General features: G+C 40.7%; 1 protein-coding gene across 1 annotated transcript; it reads right to left on the bottom strand.

Moving 5' to 3' along the window:
* Positions 1–6,634: 6,634 nt before the first annotated feature.
* loxl1 (lysyl oxidase-like 1) lies at positions 6,635–17,978 on the bottom strand. Its single transcript, XM_076077953.1, has 6 exons — positions 16,850–17,978; positions 12,255–12,363; positions 11,150–11,287; positions 7,347–7,503; positions 7,117–7,212; positions 6,635–6,754 (listed from the first exon to the last, which is right to left on the bottom strand). The coding sequence occupies exons 1-6, from the start codon at positions 17,976–17,978 to the stop codon at positions 6,635–6,637; spliced, it is 1,749 nt and encodes a 582-aa protein (XP_075934068.1).
* Between the last annotated feature and the right edge of the window lie 1,944 nt (positions 17,979–19,922).

The raw sequence follows: 19,922 nt of genomic DNA, 5'->3' as shown, positions 1-19,922 counted from the left end.
ATCAGAATCATCTGTCTTTTACAATCACCTCGTAATCTGACAAGCTGTTCTGACCATACAAACTCTTCCTCCTGCTACATGCAGCTCGTTGTGCTAATTTGTCCCCCTAGTCTCCTCCTGCTCTAGTTTCTTACGACCATGCTTGCGTTGGCATTGTGCATCATGTATATTGCATATCTCAGCGATACAGTATGTGTCTGTGGGATTTTGTTCCGTACACCCCTTGGGGTATTTTAATGTGCTTCACTCAGAATCGCACACTGTTTGGATTCACTGGGGAAACACCCTCTAGCACATTCCTGATAAATACAATTGCATTTTGCATTTGTTGCAAGAAATGGTCCTAAATCTTTAAGAAATTGAAATGATTGCAGCACTGTAAAAGAGACTCTCGGTGGACATTGTGCATTGCTGCCTCTACCCAACATAGGACAATAAGGCTTCATTTAAGCTGCTTAACCAGAAGCTGCACGAGAACACATAGAAGCAAAAACAGAGGCTAGTTATCAAAGACAGATACATAACAGTGAGACTTTTCAACAAGACAGGCAAAGACTGTCCATCCTTTTTGGAAAAGTAATACTCTAAGTAAAACAATTAATTGCATCAATTGGCTTCTCTCCCCCATTAGGAGTAACCTATCTGTCTTTCTCTCTCTTACACACACACACACACACACACACACACACACACACACACACACACACACATAAAGACAAACACACACATACATAAATACAAAGCTATGCACAGACACATGCAAACATATTCATATAAACACACACGGTCAAAGTTGGGTCCATGTCTGCACGTACTGCAGCACTTTCACAAAACAACATAATGTGGCATAGAGAGCTGGAATGGGGTGATTTCATGTGGACAGCCTGAACAAACAGCCCATACCAAAAGGAAGTCCCATCACGGGGGTCAGGGTGTAGTTAGGACAGACCAAATACGAGAGTGAGAACAGCGTATCAAAACAACTAGATAATGGATTCTCACTCTCCTGGGGGGGACAGGAAATACTTCTACGAGGAATGTCAATGTGTTTTTTTCAAATATCATATTTCACAACTGAAATTAACTACACTGTTACCAGTTTATTAGGTACACTGCACAAATGAATGCAATCTTATAGCCCTGCAATAAAATGTTATCTTTGCGAAGATAGCTCACCACAAATTTCTATTTTTTTCTCATTCATGTTGACTTAAAAGACAAGATTTAAAATACAGTTTTATCTCTTTGATAGTGAAACGTGACTCTTAAACCGTGGCCCTCTGACCCTCCCTTTCTTAGTCGAGAAAAAAAGCAAACTACCAGCCCAACTAACTGCCCCTCTTTCTATATTACTGCAGAAGTAGCCTGTGAGATATTCAGTTCTGAAACACAAATAAGGCTTTAACTTTTTCGAGCAAACAGCTTAGCGGGTGTGGGAGCTATCACAAAAACAAACAAGCTAATTTCTTGCAAATGCGAATCCTCCTTACAAATAATCACAGCATCACACAAGCTGTGTGTGCACTTCAACAGAATATGGGCTCATGACAACCACCCCTCCTACCACACAAAAACAACTAAATTGAATAAGCCCACACATCACACACACACACGCACACATCCATGCATGCACACACAGCCAACATGAGCAACACATGCATATTAATGACTGTTTTCCCAAATAAACTGTAACATACACAACAGTGGCAGCAGCGGCCAGAATAATACCAGCTGGCATGGCGGCCGTAAAAATAAAATCAGAACTAATGACTTCTCAAATAACATTTTTTTTAGAACAGCCTATAATAGGCCCATGTCGGTTGCCCTTGCAGAATGTGAATGCACATGCACCATGTAGACAACGTGCAGCTGCTGAGAGTCTGAAATGCAATGAAAGATAAACGGGGAATTTGGAAGGGCAGGTATCTTTCCTGTGCAGACGGTGAGGAATAATCGCCCAAATGCGGTGCAAACCCATGTGCGTATATTATGCATGCACCGTGTCTAATGGGCGGTTAAGGTGAAGCGTGAGAGGGTAGGAGACACCAAGTTTAATGAGTCCTGTCACAATACAGCAGTAAAACCCTTACTGTGAAAAGAAAAACATGTATTTTATATACATACAAAATACAACCATTTAAAATTGTATGCCCCACCCTCATCAAACTCTTTTCCCGTCATTGTTGTCCACTAATTGGTTATGAGAACTTTGCAACAACGCTGGAGGGCAGTAAAACAGAAGATAGTCAGGGAATCACTTCCTTTCCTGACAAAACTGAGAATATTACTTTTTGTGTAGTTCTATGTTTAGCTTGAAAACATTATAAGCTCTTCTCTCACTGTTGCTAAATTATGTTATGTTCCCTGTATTGGCAACACAATGAATGAATGTGTCTTTGGCTCTGTGGTGACAGCATGTGACCCAAGCAGATTGTTTTTAAAGATGTCCACACATATCGCAACACATCGACTATAACATAAACGCTAATGTGACTTATTAATTTATGCACAGCACCAGTGCCAAGACCCAGTTGTTGTATTCACGGTTTGGTGTTTGCAGGCATCTTATATGCAGTGTGCGTTTTTCTGTTCTCATCAAGTTCAGATTTGCAACCCTGCCTGAATCATGCATGACAAATGACATAGAGTAGCTGGGAAAATGCCTTAATGAATTAAACATATGACACCTAATCTCTTATGAAGGGAATGATTTCAGTGACTTGTCACACCTGTCACACAGCATTTCCTCAGAATCTACTGATTATTCCGTATTCTGTGTAAACCTCATACGAAGCACAGGGATCCACTGCTGGCGCATAGTGTTCATATTCCATTGAGTGCACACAGCAGATGTGTAAATGCATTTATTGTATAAGACATTTTTGACAGGTGTTCATTGTTAGAAACATACAAATGTCATCACCACATGACAAAGATTCTGTATTGCTGTCACCTATTCTTGTTCTGTCGCTCCACTGAATGTCAGAATCACATATTGTTGCATCTCGTCAATGAACGTACAGTATGATCATGAGCTACCCACATAAGAAAAATACAGATCAAATTAAAGAACTGGCTATTTACAGTAAAATGAGCAGTAAATTGGATACCAAAGACTAGGTCTATTCTGCAAACAACTGTAACAAACTAATTTTGGTGCTCTGCCATCGTTAAATCATCATGTACAGATATTAAAGTTGTAATCTTTAAGATTTTCATGTAATCAAACCCCATTTTCATACTTTTTATGGTAGGCATTTTTTTCTGCAATAGCTATTTAATGTATTTACATTTAGCAATTACCTCTCTATAGTTTCAATTGTTATATCATATTACTGTTTTATTAAGGCAAACCAAATATTTCGTACTGCTGCTGGTTCACAAAAATGGGGTTGACTTTTATTGTAAAGCAGTCCTAGGAATCTTTTTGTCAACACGATTAGTGTGAACTACAATCATAGACAGAAATGTGAAAAACAAAACAAGATGTCAGCAAGCGTTCAGCGGATCAGTTCTAAATATTGTAGGGATTGATGGAACATGAAGTCACAATCACAGTGAGCTGTTGATGAAGAGCTGCAGGCGACAGGCTGTACAACGACAACTTCTCAGCAAGATAACCAACTCCTGTTACTGTGCCCTGCTGTTGAGTAGAAAACTACTATGAAATCAAATCACAGCTGCTCATGGCATGATGGAGGAAGTCCAATTATTGACTGACTTCTTTAATAAAACTCGGGTATGTTTGGTTCCACTGTAAACAGATACACAAGTTGCTCTTCTGATGTACTGCTGCTTACAAAGTAGCTACTCAAGGAGTGTTTGATGAGGTATGAAACCACATTTGTTGTTACCATCAGTAACCACAGGTGTCGCAAACCTATCAGGACTGAAGTCTTAAGGATTCTTTTGGAATATTACTTACTCATTGTTTGCATCCTAATATTGTGTGATCTTTGATATATTCAACAGAATTGTGAGTTTTAGCTGTGTGCTGCAACACAGTGGTAGGAGGTCATAGTGAACCATCGCAGGGATTTCCAATGGAAACCAAACACTTGACAGGAAACAGCTCACTGGAGAGGTAGGTAGAGACGGCTTTCTTACGCTCTGCATTATGATGCTTAGTCTGTAGCCATAGTGTTTTTTCCAACAACTATTTGAATAATTCAGATTATCAAAAAAAAAAAAAAAAAAATGAGTTCATTGAATTTCACAAATTACAGTAACAGGTCAAACTGGATAAACAAAGAACAATCAGTTACAGTAAGATACTGTCCATTATTAAAGTCATGCATGACTGGAATATTTGTATATATATTCTTCAAAAGGTATAGATGACCTATGTTCCATCTGACCAGTGTTGGTAGTTGAAGAAGAGACCCCAAGACAGTGTAAATATACAGCTTACATGGTGTGAGTCTGGTTTTCTGGAAAGCACCATTTTCTGCCAGTTGAGCTTCCTGTTCGTGTTTTACTGAAATAACGAAATGGACGAACGGGGACAAAACACAAATATGCAAGGATTTGGAGGAGTACAGCGACCAGTACTGACGGTCTGTTTTCATGTTGACTTCAAATTTGATGGATGCAAATATGACCTGCTGTCTTCATCTTGCTGTTAACACAACATTAAACTGGACGTGGTCAGAAAATCACAGTATCCCAGCCTGACCCACTGAGGCAGTGAAGAGAAAAAAACAAAACTAACTAACAAAAAAAAAAAACACACACCATAGTCCTTCTGAGTCACTGAGCATCTCTGTCTGTCCCCACACGGCATGAGTGAATGTAGCTGGGAAGACTTTGTCCGCTTAATTTTATTTGTTGGATCGCAGCTGAACCCTGACTTGTCTAGAGCTCATTTCAGCACCGGCACCGTTACACACTTTCTTTATAATTCGAACAGAGCCACTCGGCCGGGGTGTGCATATGTTTGTGTGCAGATACAGTAAACACCCTTTTTGAGGGCAAATGATGTGTTCCAACATTAACCAAACCAGACTGGTAGAGATGCAATATGAGAAATATAGTGGGTAGGACAATCTTTTGACGTACGTACATTGAAGGAATGTGAATTAATCATTATTGGGATTTCAAGAAGACATTATGCATAATGCAAAATTGTATGTGTGTGTGCATGTCTACTTGAAACCCCCACATCATTTTCAGTGCCAGTGGAACCCTTGTTTGCCATGGGCTCAGGATACAGAGACAGCACAAAATAGTTGAGACAAACAACAAAGAACCAACAACAAATGGATTCCATTCACATTTCAATGGAATAGCAATCAGGGTCACTCGAGTGTGGCAGCCTTCCAGTGCCTGATCAAGACCTGTAAAATAAACAGACAACATTCAACAAAGGAAGTTTAACATTCCAGGCTCATGTAATATGAGATACTGTACATAATGAACAATTTGACGGTGCCCAAACTAAATAACTGCTCAGATAACGTTATCAACTGTCTTCGACCCTATGAGTTAGAAACAATTCTCATTCCATTTACAGGAAAGATGTTTAATACATTTCATACTTTTATCTTATTCACACCTTAATGTCAAAACAATACAAAAAACATTTGCTGTTATAATTTAATTGGGGTTAACCAAACACTCAAATTGGTGAGAAGTTTTGCAATATATAATTCATCAAAAACTATTTTCAGGTGCATATATATTCTATCCCTATTATATTTGAAGCCAATTGTAACAATCAATATGTCTTGTTATCAATATGCTCTTTTGTTTGAAATTACAATGTATTTAATTCATATTCAATGACGATTATGATCATTTAATTTCATTTGGGCAGAAAATGTTTGTAACCATAATAAGTGCGGATATAATTACATACATGAACATGATATGAATGTTTTTATCTTTTTTCAAATATTGAATCTTTTCAAATATCAGATGTTAATGATGGAAATAGGGCTTGTGGCATCTGCTAATGTAATTATTTTATTGGCATCACTACCTAAGTATTTTATTCAGCTTTCATTAACTCCGAATATGCTTTGGCAAACATATTTTTAAGTGTATCTTTCACTGTACCAGTGAAACTGAGGGAGACCGACTAGAGCACTTGAACCTAATGATGCTTTCCTCAGCATCAAGTCTTTTCAAGAGGATATGATAGTAATTCTGAGTGCAATGATACACTTCCTTAAAACATGATTCAAGAGTTCAACACCCCTTCATCTCCTTTTGAGGGAGAATATGAAGGTTTCAGAGATTATTAATCTTAACTGGAGAATGAGAACACAATTCAATTTAATCATCAAATATTTCAGTCAGGAACCAATTAAGTCCACTAAGTAATTCAAAACATTCTGAGGCTCTTCATAAAACTGTGTTTAGCTGCCACCCCTTATGTGGTTCAGTGTTACTTGATTGGAACAAGACACAAACCCATTTATGGTTTGCCTTTTAGTTCTACAAAAGCCTTTTAGTTCACATTCTACAAAAACGTAATATCTGAAAATTGCCCAGGCTTTACTTGTACAAATAAGCAGCAGATTATGAGAACATTGGTAATGAATGTAAAACTCTCCCAGTGACCTCACTAATTACTAATTAATTACTAATCAATTACCAACGAAGTGTTAAAAGTGTGTATTTTCAGTCTTACTTACTGTGTTATCTTGCAGTTGTTTGTTGTAACAAACCGTCCTGTGTAGTGTATGTTACACCTGACCACATTGTTGGTGAAGTCTGATTCCAGGACCAAGAATTTGGGATTAACCTGGAGCTAAGAGACAAAGGATAGAAGACCCATTACAACTCACCATAGTCACAAAACAGCTGATGGGCCCAACACTTAAAAATGAGGGTATTTGAGATAGATGACATTGAACATTGAAGACGATCATGTAAAGATCTTTAGTACACTTCCAGCCACACTGACCCAATAAAATATGCATGAAAAACAGGATGGGAAACCACTGAGCCATGAAGTGCTTGCTGAGAACTAGAAACCTAAAAATTTCAGTAACTTCATCACTCTTTTACTACCCAGATCAATTTGTTTCGATTTGGTGGCCTTGACCCTCACTGTCTTCCATGAATTGTGCTGCCATGTCCATGCACACTTGATTCTCACATGACTCTTACCTTTAATATGTATTTTCCAGGCTGGATGTCCGTAATATCGATCCATTGGCAGTCAATATCAGCATTGTATGTATCGTAGCAGCCTGGGCTCAGACCCTGAAGAAACAGAGGGGATGAGAGACGCTCATGAGGAATACTGATCAGAGTCAAAAACAGTTCTACTAAGACTATTGCGGGTGACCAAATGAAGCCTAAATTTCTTAATTTTGTGTTTTGGTTTGCTGTGTTACCTGAGTGTGAGTGGTACAGGCATAGCGCTTCAGGTGGCCAAAGTCACAGGTGGTGTCCTCCAGACAGAAGCTAGCCTTGTGTCCCTCTGCCACTTTACGGCCAGTACTGGCCTCCAGTAAATCATAGTGGCTGAACTCATCCATACTGTGGTAGTGCCTGTCGGAAAAAGTGAAAAACTGTGAATGTAGCCAAAAGTGAAAGAAACATCTAAGTTTAGGTGGGATATCAAAGAGTTAGAGAGTGTTATCTGTTATGCCATGCCAGTATCTGGGCAGAACATATAGTCAGTTTATTAAGTGTGTTAATTACATTGCCATTTTTATTTATTTAGCGTATCCAAGTTGAAGTGTAACTTTAAAGGCCATCAGTGAATTGACTGACCTGTAGACCTCATCTGCTAACAAGTGATGTTGCACCTTGACTGAACACATCATGAAGTATCAAAGGACAATAGATACTAATTAATGGCAACAATAAAGTGTTGTTGAAGCACAACATTAACACCCTAATGATGTATGAATATTGTTAATTATCTTGTATCAGTCGGCAAGATCAGAAGTGTTTGTGTGTGAGTGTGTGCGTTAGTGTGTATTCATTTATGTGTGTGTGCGCGTGAACTTGTGGCTATTTGAATGTGTATGTGCACATATCTAAGTGTGTGTTTCACAGTATGTGTGTATTTGTGTGCTGTTTGGAGTGTGTTTGTTTGCACACTGATCATCTCAAGTGATCCGGAATATGAACAAAGTGACTCTGTCAAAAAGCTGGAATACATGAAAAGCAACAACAATACAAATATGCCCTGGTGTTTGTGTGGACTGGAATACATTTTTCATTCAGTGTGGAGTGAAGGCATGTAGGGACAATCTGTAGATGTTCATGATCCCATTAGCTGCACTTTGAGTCTTTTAGATACAAAAATGTCCAACAACAATATGACAATTTTCCTAAAGGGGCACCAAAAATAAATAATAGATTCCAGGATCTAAATACACTTCCAGTTATTGTATGTATTTATTTCCATTATCCTTTGATTCTTAAATTAAATTACTCCATATAGTAAATTGAAGTGGTGTTGACTTTAGTTGCTGGTGAGGTAAGCGCTGGATCTCATGCAGTCACACAAACTCAGACTAGATAAACATTGCCCTTTCGCGTTACTTCATAGCCCATGTTACAACATAGCAACAGCTTTTACTGGAACAGTTAAAGGTTGAAGGATGACTTGGAAGAAAACATGGGTACTTTCCACTAATGGAGCAAGTGACCATTCAAGGACTCATTTTTTCCATAGGAGAGGCCACCAATTATGAGCTTCTCTCAGGTAGAAACCTGTCAGTTGTTATCTGCAGCTGAACACTATCTGAATTCTGACTAACATGAAAATACACATGACTGAGTGTGTTTACAGGCTTATTCTATATAGGGCACAAAGGCACATTATGCATTTTGTGCAATACATGTGTCTGTATGTATTTACGCATGCGTTTAAAACATAAACCAGGGCAGGAGGGCCTCGAAGGTTGAAGCACAGTCTTTGTTTTCCTGGCGTTCATTTCAGTGGCAGTCTTGAGATGATTATCAAGAGTATATGTGTGTGTGTGTGTGAAATAGAAAAAAAGATTGAGAGTGGGGGGTGCTGGATTATAAGGTTTCTGGAAGGGTCCCCTGCCTGGATCCCCTCACTGACTATGTCAACTGTAGAGAATGTAGTGTTGGAAGGATACATAGAGGATTTAACAAGAGTCATTTGTAATTGTAACAAATACAATACAATTCAAAACATTCCAATCCTTCTTTGAAGAAGTGAGTCATTTTCCACTTGTGTTGCAACAAACAAAACTTTGAGGGTTCCTCAAATTGTAGCACAGGTTGTAAAACACAGAGAACTATAGTAGGTTCTGTGAGAACTATTTAGCAGTGGCCTGACATTTGCACTCCACAAACAGCAACCAAGATATGAAGACATACGTCCAAGCTCCTGCACAAATAGCAGCCATGATCTCTGACCACTAAGGTCACAAACTGCAATAAAGTTGTACCATGAGGGACAAAAAATTAACAACACTATGATTAACTTTTGCACTATCACACAACAAAGCAGAGCATTTTAATGACTTCTACTTGTTTCCCCACACTGATTGGCATACAAAAATAAGTTCTCATGGAACTCACCATGATACTCAAGAGGATGCTGTTCCCGTCCCTTTTTTTAATACTCCAGTGAGAAAGATAGGGGTGAAAGTAATGAAAAGCAAAACTGTCAACTACACAGCTTATTCAACAGAAATGTAGGGCAGGGAAGTTTATTATGAGAATCTGGGCTAGAGATGTTCTTCCCCTAAAGAGAATTCTTTGTTAACAAACACTGTGTCCCAGTAACCCATATCCATGCCATCATACTTAAGCAGCTGTGTGATCTGGTGTCACAGATCGACAGGAAAAATGGATTGATTTGTCATTCCAATCACACAGCCAGTGGAATGATTGTCTTGGCTTTTTGCCTCATGGGAACCACAGTGTAGATGCAGACTGATGTCAGACAGAAACAACACTGCCAATCTCCTAACGGCGAGTCAACATTCCTCTAAAATGAGAATATTAAAGCAGGGCCTGGCACCAGCCTTCAGTGGGCGGACTTAAAAGCCAGTCTATGGAATATATTGTCATAAAACACTGACGAAACCCCCTCATCAGTAGTCCCCCAGACCCACGACTGGCTTGCTAAATCAACTACAATCCGTCCACTGAGAAAGACACAGTGAGAAATGTGCTTTCTAAAGTGATCAAACCCACAAAACTAGTATTGTATTTTGTCCTGTTGTTGTACTTCTAATGGACTCCATACTATAGGTTTGGAACCCCAATCTCCTCTTTAGACCGGGAAACTGAAATATATGTGTACTTTCTCAGCCAACCGGGGAAGTCTCGTCTTTTCTTGCAGTATGACCGTATGGCACACTGTGGATCTTATGGGGCACTGTGACACCCAATAAGCGACGGTTCAAGGACAGAGGGTGTTAAGACCCCTTGAGGCAAATTTGTGATTTGTGATGTAAATAAAATTGACTTGACTTGACTTTGTGTTGAGTTTTGGTGTTGAGCATAAAGCGCCTTTGTGCGTGCTCCTAGCTCTAGTCACCTGTGGAGGTATAAACAAAGCTTAACAGTGCAAACATTGGCAAAAGTGCTGGCAGAGCTAACCTGGTGTTAGCCTGAGAATCACAGGAGGCGCATCGGTCAGGACGGTGTTATCAGCTGTAACCGCCGCATGAGCGCAATGCAGAGCGCAATGCAGAGCGGCAGCCATGAGCTATACAGCGGGGAAAACTCACAGGCACATACTGTACATGCACTAAAAGCATCCACGGCCGGCCTGGCCTTCACACCAGATTTCATTTTCTGCTCAGACTTTGATCCACAATATCTTTAAACAGCAAATAGATGTTTGCTGCTATATTAATGCCCTGAATATAGAATATAGCACCTTTGAATTATTCATTTTTCAATAAATATTATTAGTCACAAATTCTTGTAGATCAGGAAGTTTACAACTTTTAGAATCTTACAATCAGAACTACCAACTAGATCTGTCTATTTTGTAATATTGCAGTAACCTTGTTATGCGTAAGGTGATCAACATACACCGGCCTATGTTTATAGAAATTATTACAGTCTGTTAGAATAAAATCAGATAAAGATGCCTGCCAGCTATGTCCCTGGTTGCCACAACACATAATAACATAGCAAGTAAAGCATTATTATCTGATTGGGTGAAATCTGTTTTGTATTAAGTACTTACTGATGACAGCTATGCCACTCCCAGGTTTGACGTGGCCTGTTGGGCATGAAGTCAGCAGTCCCCTTGTTCTTCACCCTCTGAGGAAATCGCAGCAGGACCCTTACATCGTAGTCTGTGGTCTCAGGGCCATAGGCAGAGCTGAATGGTGGACACATATATCAGGACCAAAAACATTGAGGAAAACTGTACAACTGGCTGCAAAAAGAATGTCCGCAAGTCTGTTTCTTATAACTTAGACAAGGAAACAAAAAAAGAGCAGGACTGGAAAGGCTTGGAGGCAGGAGCATATCTACTAAATAATTCATTCTAGAGATTACAACCATCTCTCCAAATACACAGTTTCCACACGGGGAGAGGGAACATGCCGTTGCACGATTCACTTTTTTTGCGTGAAAAAGGAGGAACAACCCCGAGTTCACAATGCCACGGAAGATCTAAGCCATTCATCTTGTGGCTGTTGTTGACATTGGAGTGTATGGCAAATTACAACAGCCCATCTGTCGGTGATTGCTGCAAACTCAGACAGGATATGAAAGGGCTTTGAGGGATGGCTGTGCTTGTGATGGGAAGAGGGCAAATAGAACAGCCATGGGGACAGCACACTTCCATCATTTCAATAGTGTCTTTAGTACAGAGGCAGTCAAAGGGCCCAGGCCCGGGGCTTAGGGGATGCTATCCACAACACAGAGAAATTAAACTAACAACAGTCTCTATCCCAGAAGGTGATCAGGATTTCACAGAACTAGTATGATCCTGAAGGCTACCTTATGCTTCTGGATGGTTCACTCTCTGGTTAATGTTGCCCAAAGGTGAAGCAGCTTATAAAGAACATTATTTCATACTGGACAGCACATCAGAGGGCTACATTGAGAAGAGAAATAATTCATTGTTTCTTCAATTGAATGTTTTTCGGGTGTGCTAACCACTGAGCTACCCTGCAAATATTGTAGAAACCTTTAAAATGAGAACATTTGTCCAGAACATGATAACATGAACATGAAAACAGAACCCATAGGGACAACAAAAAGTCTGATACTGTGAGAATAAAATATATAAATAAATTAATAAACCTAAGCCAGCAAAGTACATCCAGAATTGGGCTTACCTTGAAAGACATTTTTCTTCAGCAGCACAGCGGAGAGAGTACATGTGGGCTCTCTGGATATATGTGGAAGCCTGGACATAGTTGGCATCAGGAACCAGGTCAGGCAAACCTAAAATGATAGACAGACTGCTCAACCTACATTGTAATTCAGCCACTATAAATAAGACACAACCTTGCTTCAACAAGTGAAAGTAATTTGCTCACAGAAAAAATCTGAAATCGTATAAATCTGCTCCAAATACTGAAAACATAAGAGCAATTACTTATTGTATTAGTCAAAAGGACTTTTTAGACTCTAACATGATAGTGTATGCCATATTTAAACAATGTTATACACTGTAGTTAAAGCTGACCAACTACATATACTGTATAACATTGCTATTTCACTGTGTTTTTACTTAGTGATTCAATGATTAGTAGTCTGTGACAGGTCACCTTTTGAACTCTTTGAATTCCAGCCCTTACCGTCACGGCCAGCGAAGCACCCCAGAAACAGAAAACTCGTTCACATATTTGTCATCAGCTTTTTATTACCTGGTATTTATGGTGGTGCTGATCGGTGGATACGATGGGCCCACAGTTCAAGACTGGGTCACTCTTAAAAGAGCTTTTGACCACTAATTACTGTAAATTCCAGATTATTATCATGGTTTTCTAGTGAGACACTTTTGCTCTGTAAGCCAGTCAGACAGGGTGAGTTTGAGTTTTAAGCATAAGAGCTGCACAAAGGGAACCTTTTTTATACCAATAATTTCTTGGCTAATGTCATGTGATCTTCCATGTGCACTGATCTTAATACGAACGTGTCACTTTAACTAAACCTTTAGTATAGTAAAGACATATCTGTTTGGGTTAAGGCTGAACTTGTAAGTATCCGAGCTGCAGTATCACAGGAGAGCTTGTTGTAATGCACCCGGTGTTTTTTTTGTACTTTGGATTCTGCAAACAAGTGACAGTGATGAAGAGATGAGGGAAGGAAACAGGCGCGCAGAGATACAGCAAGAGAGCCAGACAGAGACACAGAGAGGGAGAACGTGCGTGCCAGGGCAAAAACAACAGTGATCTCACACCACTGATGTTTTGAAAGTGGGCGACTGACCAAGTCCGTCAGAAAACCTGAGGAACAAGTAAAGAAAGCAGGCCTTACTTGTCAGAGTGAATGTCTGTCTGTCCCCTTCCCAGTAAAGGCCATGCCAGCAAGGGTCTCTGGCGCAACTTATCACCCCTCTCCGTTTAGCATACAAAGGCCAGACACGCTGTGAGCTTGTACAAGCAGCTGAAGGTCAAACCATCCGACCTTTCAGCCTAGAAGTGTTAATAAAATCACAACAAATTATGTGCAACTAGAATTTTTGTTGCTGCCATCTTAAACCATGGAAAAGAAAATAGATAATGGATAACACACTGTCTTTTGATTTTTAGATTAACACAAAGGGCTTTAGCAACAATCGGTTAATGGAAACCAGACTGGAAGTTTTAGATTTTACATTTGGCCAGTTTAACATCCTGGTAAGTCCTCCCTCTCAGCTCCAAGTTGAAATAAGGGCTTTGCCTTTGCGAGCATTGTGTAAACATCCTATATGACATTTCTCTCCGAGGCAGACGTAAAGAACAGGAGAAGCCTCCTGGGGCACATCATGATGTAAACACTGTAAGACCAGTGTGAATGCAGAGTTTTCCCAGCAGCACTCTCAAGCTATGTTTTTCCCCCTCACCCTAGAAAGGCTTTGTTCTCTGCCTCCTAATCTTTTGAAATGTGAAATTGGGTGTCTTTCAGAGGGATCAAGTGTATTGAGAAGCCAGAGCTGATCAGCTTTTGACAGCATGTGACAAAGCCACACAATAAACTCTAAGTGGGGCACGGAGAAAAGAAACTGAGTCTTGCCATGCATTTTATACCATCTAATATAGCGTAATAAAATACATGAGGGCTCCATCTCTAGATGCTCCTGCTTTAAGCGCCTGGCTGTTAGCTGCAGGGGACTGACGGATCAGAATACTCGAAATTCATTGAGGTCATTTAAAAATGAAAAATCACAATAGCGTTGGATGATTAAGTATAAAGTATATCACAGCTTAGTTTGCTAGGTAGTTTGTTTTACTCCTATTGTTAATACAATGTACATCCTATCTTTTTTCATGATTATCAACCATTTTACGTTTGGTCAGTAGATATATTGCAGATTAAGTTTGGTAATAGTGAGATGCTACAATCGTTTTTCTTAAAGATATGATGTTTAAGATAATGATTAAAATAACTGCAGCTCTGCCTTTCAGCTGCCTTAATGAATAATCTTACAGTCGAATTAATCTAACGTATGACTGCTTGTGGCTTTGTCACGAAATATGAGAGCAAGTAAGGGTGAGTTGAAATGAATATGTGGACAATATGCAAACTTTTTTAACTGATCTTTGCCATTATACTTAATTACAAAATCACTGCAACATTGCAGCTTTCAAATCTACACTCAAAAGAGTGCACAATCCAATTCAGCAAATGGGCAAGAGTACTACTAACAGAGAAAACTACACATGTGAATAGATCTGATTCATCTGAATGTGTTCTCAAATTGAACTCATCGTTGATCAGAGTCTGTTCTTTGTCAGATAACACAATGCAGGGATCTCTCAGGGGGACAAAAAGACAATGGATAATGGCTGAGCTTCAGGAGCACACCATCTATTTCCTTAACCTTGGTATTAGAACTGGTGTTGGCCGCCTCATGTCAAGTGGAGATGGCTTAAAGTCATTGCCCCATTACAAACTCGAGTTCAGTTCTTTCTCAACAAAAGGGCCTTGCTGACTGATGTGAAAGCCAATGTGTATTGAGAAAAGACATTCACAAACTTGATCAGTTGGTCCAATTTTGCACATATGGCAAAATTACAAGTTTTGAACACTTTGAACACAGAGTACATACATTGTGCTGTGTAATGTTCTTGCTCTCTTTATGCCCTCTGTAGGGTTGGCTGTGAGTCAAGCCCTATTCATTATATGTGATTCTGGAAACAACTTGTATGTCCAACCATTTGACAGTTAAAGGCAATGAATGGAAAGTGGGTTCTGGTTAGTGCACCAATGCTAAACCTACCCTAAACCTATTTGGGTTTTGTTGTTTTAAAAATGTATCTATCTTATTTTACCAGCATCGTGGTCATAGAAACATATGTTTATTATGATATATAGCAGTGTACCTTATGTACTTTACTGCCTCTAACAGGACACAACATTGCCATTTGAAATGGCATTAATATGCTTAATAAATATGCTTGTCTGTTGACTAAAGTTTTAAGTAGATCTAAAACTTGTAGATCGCAATAGTTATTATGGTACTCTAACAGCTTATGTCCCATGAAGCAGTGCTATAAAAATGTCAGCTTTCCAACAGTTCCCAATGGTGGAATCTTTATCACAGTAATTACTGGGAGCACTCAGGTATCTGCACACATGTCGGCTTTTTGTGCTGCAGAAATGGCTCCCAGCTCTATGTGGCTAATGAATGATGGTTGCAACACAGACAGTACACTAGAGAGACTGCCGCACAGTTAGGCAGATCATTGAGTAACACAAAAAGGTAAATCTGCATTATTAAGCGTCTGAGAATCTCATTGGAGATCCTCATCTCCTGTCAGCTCAGACCAGACACAGCCTCTGGTGGTCAGAGCATTGAAAACCTTCACATGTTGTTTGCATTTAGTTAAGTCATGTTTCCCTCCACCAGTAACAATAAGCTCACTTCTTCCTTAACAGCACTTTATGAAAATATATTATTTAAGCCAAGGTATTGCACGTATTAACACTCACTCTTCCCCCAAGAACTCTAACTAAATATTTTTTGGATTTACTGTAGCTGAAGCAATGGACCCCATGTGTAACAGGGACTTTCCATGCTCTCCCTCCCCCTCAGGGAGTGGTGAATTACTGTATCCCCCTCCCTTGCTTCCCCTCTCCTGTCCCTCAAGCCCAGGAGGCAGACATGACCCACCAACACCCCCTGTCACCAGACCCCCTATGAGGTCACCACTACCATTACGCTATCCCACACGCTGCGTGAACCGGTCTACTTTTGTGTTGCACAGACCTCCCCACACAAAAAACACAGTGGTTCTTGTGTGCTCTCTGTACATTGGCAGCGTTTGCGCAACACCTGGTTTCAATAACCATACAAGTGGGAAAAGATGAACCCTGTGTCCACTTTACTTTGTTTGTAAACTGAAAAACAGGCTGAACTTTGAGTGGAGATTTTATTCTGATTACTCCAGATATCTGACAAACATGAAAGAAGAAAATTGTAAAAACATGACTGCATGCTTGAGGGGGTGGTGAGCTCTCTACTCCCCTAGGTTTTACAAATTTCTAATACATGTGTCCAGCAACTACAGAAATCAAATCAAAGACAGAAATACCTTTAGGGTGAATGCCCACAAGTGAATATGTTCCTTGTTTCCACTATAAATGTGAAATATTTTAAGTGCCTTGGAATTGGCTCTAAATCACACTTCCCACCCATGTGCCTCGCCTAATATTATCAAGATTTGAAATAAAGGATACATTGTGCTAGCTCACAAAACCCAAACCAAAAAGCTTACCGTACCTGTCTGTTCTGCTCTGTACACACTCCCGACATTCACGCTGGGGTTCTCGATGCCAGAGTTTGGAGGATTTCTGCCTGGAGGAACGGGCTGCAGGAAAGGAGGCTGGGGTCTTCCAAATGGAGGAAACTGCTCATACTGAGGGCTCCTGACTTGTGGTCGACCAGCTGGTCCTGTCCTGTCCACTACTACGGGAGCTGCCTGGTTGGCATCAGGGGCAGAGACAGCAGGGACAGCAGGAGCAGTCTGCCTGTTGAAGATACTGTGAGTGTATCTGTGGTCCAGACCATCTGCAAATGGTGGTTGGGCAGCACGTGCAGGCTCCACAGGATTGGGCCCATAGCCATAAGACTGGTAGTAACGGTAGCTATCGTCACTAAAATCAGAGGGAGAACCTGGGAGCACTGGGGCCAGATCTCCATACACTCCACCAGTATACCCCTGTCCAGCACCATACCCTCCACCACCATATCCTCCACCACCATATACCCCACCGCCATATCCTCCACCAGCAACAGGCTGAAAAGGTGGCTCATAGCTCCTGACTGGCTCTGCTCCAAAACTAGGGTTGTAAGGTATTGCTTGTAAGGGAGGCTGTTGAGGAAAAGGGTTCTGTTGGTAGGATGGTATATTATAAGAGGATGAAGAAAAGGATGATGACGATGATGATGAAGATCCTGTGGATGGCCTAAGGCGAGTGCTAGAGGATCCTTGGAACTGACTACCCCCTGTGCTGCCTGCAGTTTGTCTCCAGTTATCAGGCACTTGCCCAAATCCAAAAGGATGCCTTGCCTGCCCGCGGACAGTTTCAGAGGATCCTCTTGGTGGAGCCTGTCGGCGAACATTGCCTCCCTGTGGTCTATGTGAAGAACGTGGACGAGTGTCTGCCACAACTACCCTGGGACCTCTGTCCTGGGCCCCTGCCCCAGCAGGGACATATTCAGCTCCACTATTCAGCAGGCTAAACAGCCGGCCATTGTTCTCCCATTGTATCACCTGCCTCCAAGGGGTGGCAGAGCTGTCCTGCCCCTGGCCCCGACTCTGGCTCTGCTCCTGAGTCTGTGTGGCAACCTGAGCCTGCCCTGAGCCCAGCAGGACGAATACCAAACATGCCACAACAATAGACAACATACTGGCTCCAAAGACGCCACAGCTCACCACACGGTAAAAAAAAAACTCCAGTCCACCAGCAGCTCAAACTCAAACCACCTGTCGCTCTCTGTCAACAAAACATGTGTATGATCTTCCCGCAGTTACAGCTTTGGTGAGAGTGTTGAGACAGACGCGGGGTTGAAAAGTAAGCCTGTGGTTGAGTGCATCTGCAGGTCTTCACTGCCAGCAGTAGAGGAGAATGAATGTGCATTAAGTAGCAATCACACCCAGGAGAGTGAAAGTTGGCTTCAGAAGACCCACTAGTGGTGTTACCGTCTGTTGCTGTGAGAATATGTCCTGCGTTCTTGTGGGTCGGTTGGCTTGCCTGTCAGTAGACTGAGCATTGCTTTCTGCCTTCTGGAAAGAATTGTCTGTGCACTGCACGGTTGCAAGCTTCTATTTGCCTGATTGCTTACAATGGGCTGTGAAAAAATCTCAAATGTTTTTTTAAGGAGAGGTCCCACATGGCCCTAGTGCTAGTGATGTTTCATGGCCTGCAGCAGCCAGGGCTCCATGAGGCTTCCACAGCCAACATTACCATCTGCAAAGGCATTCAGACATATAATACACCTCACTTTCAAGGGTTTTGCTTTCTACTCTCATCTTGTGCAGTACAAGCACAGATACTCAGAACATGACCTTGATTTTTTGTAAAGGTGTTTCAAAGGCTTGTTATGTTTTAGCTTTGCCTTTAAACCTTGAATAAATGCAATAGCATGTGCAGATAGGAGATTACTGGTAACAGGGACACTCACTGATGCCGATCAAACAATAAACAGCAGGTTATTTTGAACTTGATCCTACAGTAAAACATTTCATAATGCGATGTTGATGTACGGTAAGGCAACATTAGCACAATGAGCAGTTAATAAGGATATACTGTCCGGTAATGTGACTTTATACGAAAAAATTTGTCTTGTATGTACAACACAATTGGTCAATATGTATTTGTTGGGTATGTTACGACATGTGGTCTGTATCCTCCACCCTAAAAATATCAAAGTGAGGTCAATTAGGATGGTAGGGAACCCTCCTCCCAACAAACACACACACACACACACACATCAACACCTCTCATTCCCCTTGCTGCTAGTACGCTCAATGCACAAAAGACATGCATACATGCAGAGCTCCGCAGCAAGACAACACTGTGTGTGCTGTTGTCTGTGAATACTATCAAAGCACTGTTGCACTCTGAGACCCTCATTTACACAAATGTTCTGAGAGACAAGTCATTAATAAACACTTTCATGTCAGATTTAAAACCGCTTGTTTTCTGCTTGCCTTGAGTGCACGCAGAGAGAATCTGATTTCCCCTCCGTTATCAAAGTCAGCAGTTTGCAAGGTACTTTCCTTGGCATTGGATTGCATGGACAAAATACAAGACACAACTTTGATCGTAAAAAGTAAGAATAAGAATATCTGAGAGGTAAACATTTTTTTTACAACTTTTATGCTTGTGATCTATATTCAGATTTGACCAACATCACCACTAGCATATATTCTATTGCCATGTGACAGGTGAAGTATCTTCTTATTTTTTTTACTAGCCCCATGCCAGTGTGTGTAGATGTTTTTGCAGTGATACCCTAAGAGAGGATTTTGCTTGAAAGTGACACAAAATGGAGAAATTCCTTAAGGGAGGACAGTGTCAGATTCTTCTGGGCTTATACTGTACCACTTTGCTCAGTGCTTTTTAAAGACAGGATTCTTGCTATCTTTTGGATCAGTCTTGTTTTCACCTCTCACTCCTGCATTAGTAATACATCCCCTTTCGGCTTTTTTTTTAAGCTATATTAAGCTTCAGTTTTTTGTTTTTTACTTAATCACAGATTGATCACAGGGGATTTTCCTAAAAAGATAGAAATTGCTTCTTTTACGAGGCAGACCAACAGAGAGCCTTGAAATCCTTTCACTGAAACA

This window comes from Anarhichas minor, unplaced genomic scaffold (genome assembly GCF_050575085.1).
Source record: "Anarhichas minor isolate MPS153535 unplaced genomic scaffold, ASM5057508v1 ptg000062l, whole genome shotgun sequence".
In the NCBI taxonomy this organism is placed as follows: Eukaryota; Metazoa; Chordata; class Actinopteri; order Perciformes; family Anarhichadidae; genus Anarhichas; species Anarhichas minor.
This window is presented reverse-complemented; position numbering and strand designations above follow the sequence as displayed.

Bases quoted from the DNA above. Each gene is read 5' to 3' on its own strand.
- loxl1 (XM_076077953.1), bottom strand. From the start codon at position 17,978: ATGTTGTCTATTGTTGTGGCATGTTTGGTATTCGTCCTGCTGGGCTCA. The intron at 12,364-16,849 runs GTACGGTAAGCT...CTATCATTTTAG, and splicing joins GTACAGAGCAGAACAGACAG to GTTTGCCTGACCTGGTTCCT. The intron at 11,288-12,254 runs GTAAGCCCAATT...TCCACCATTCAG, and splicing joins GAAGAAAAATGTCTTTCAAG to CTCTGCCTATGGCCCTGAGA.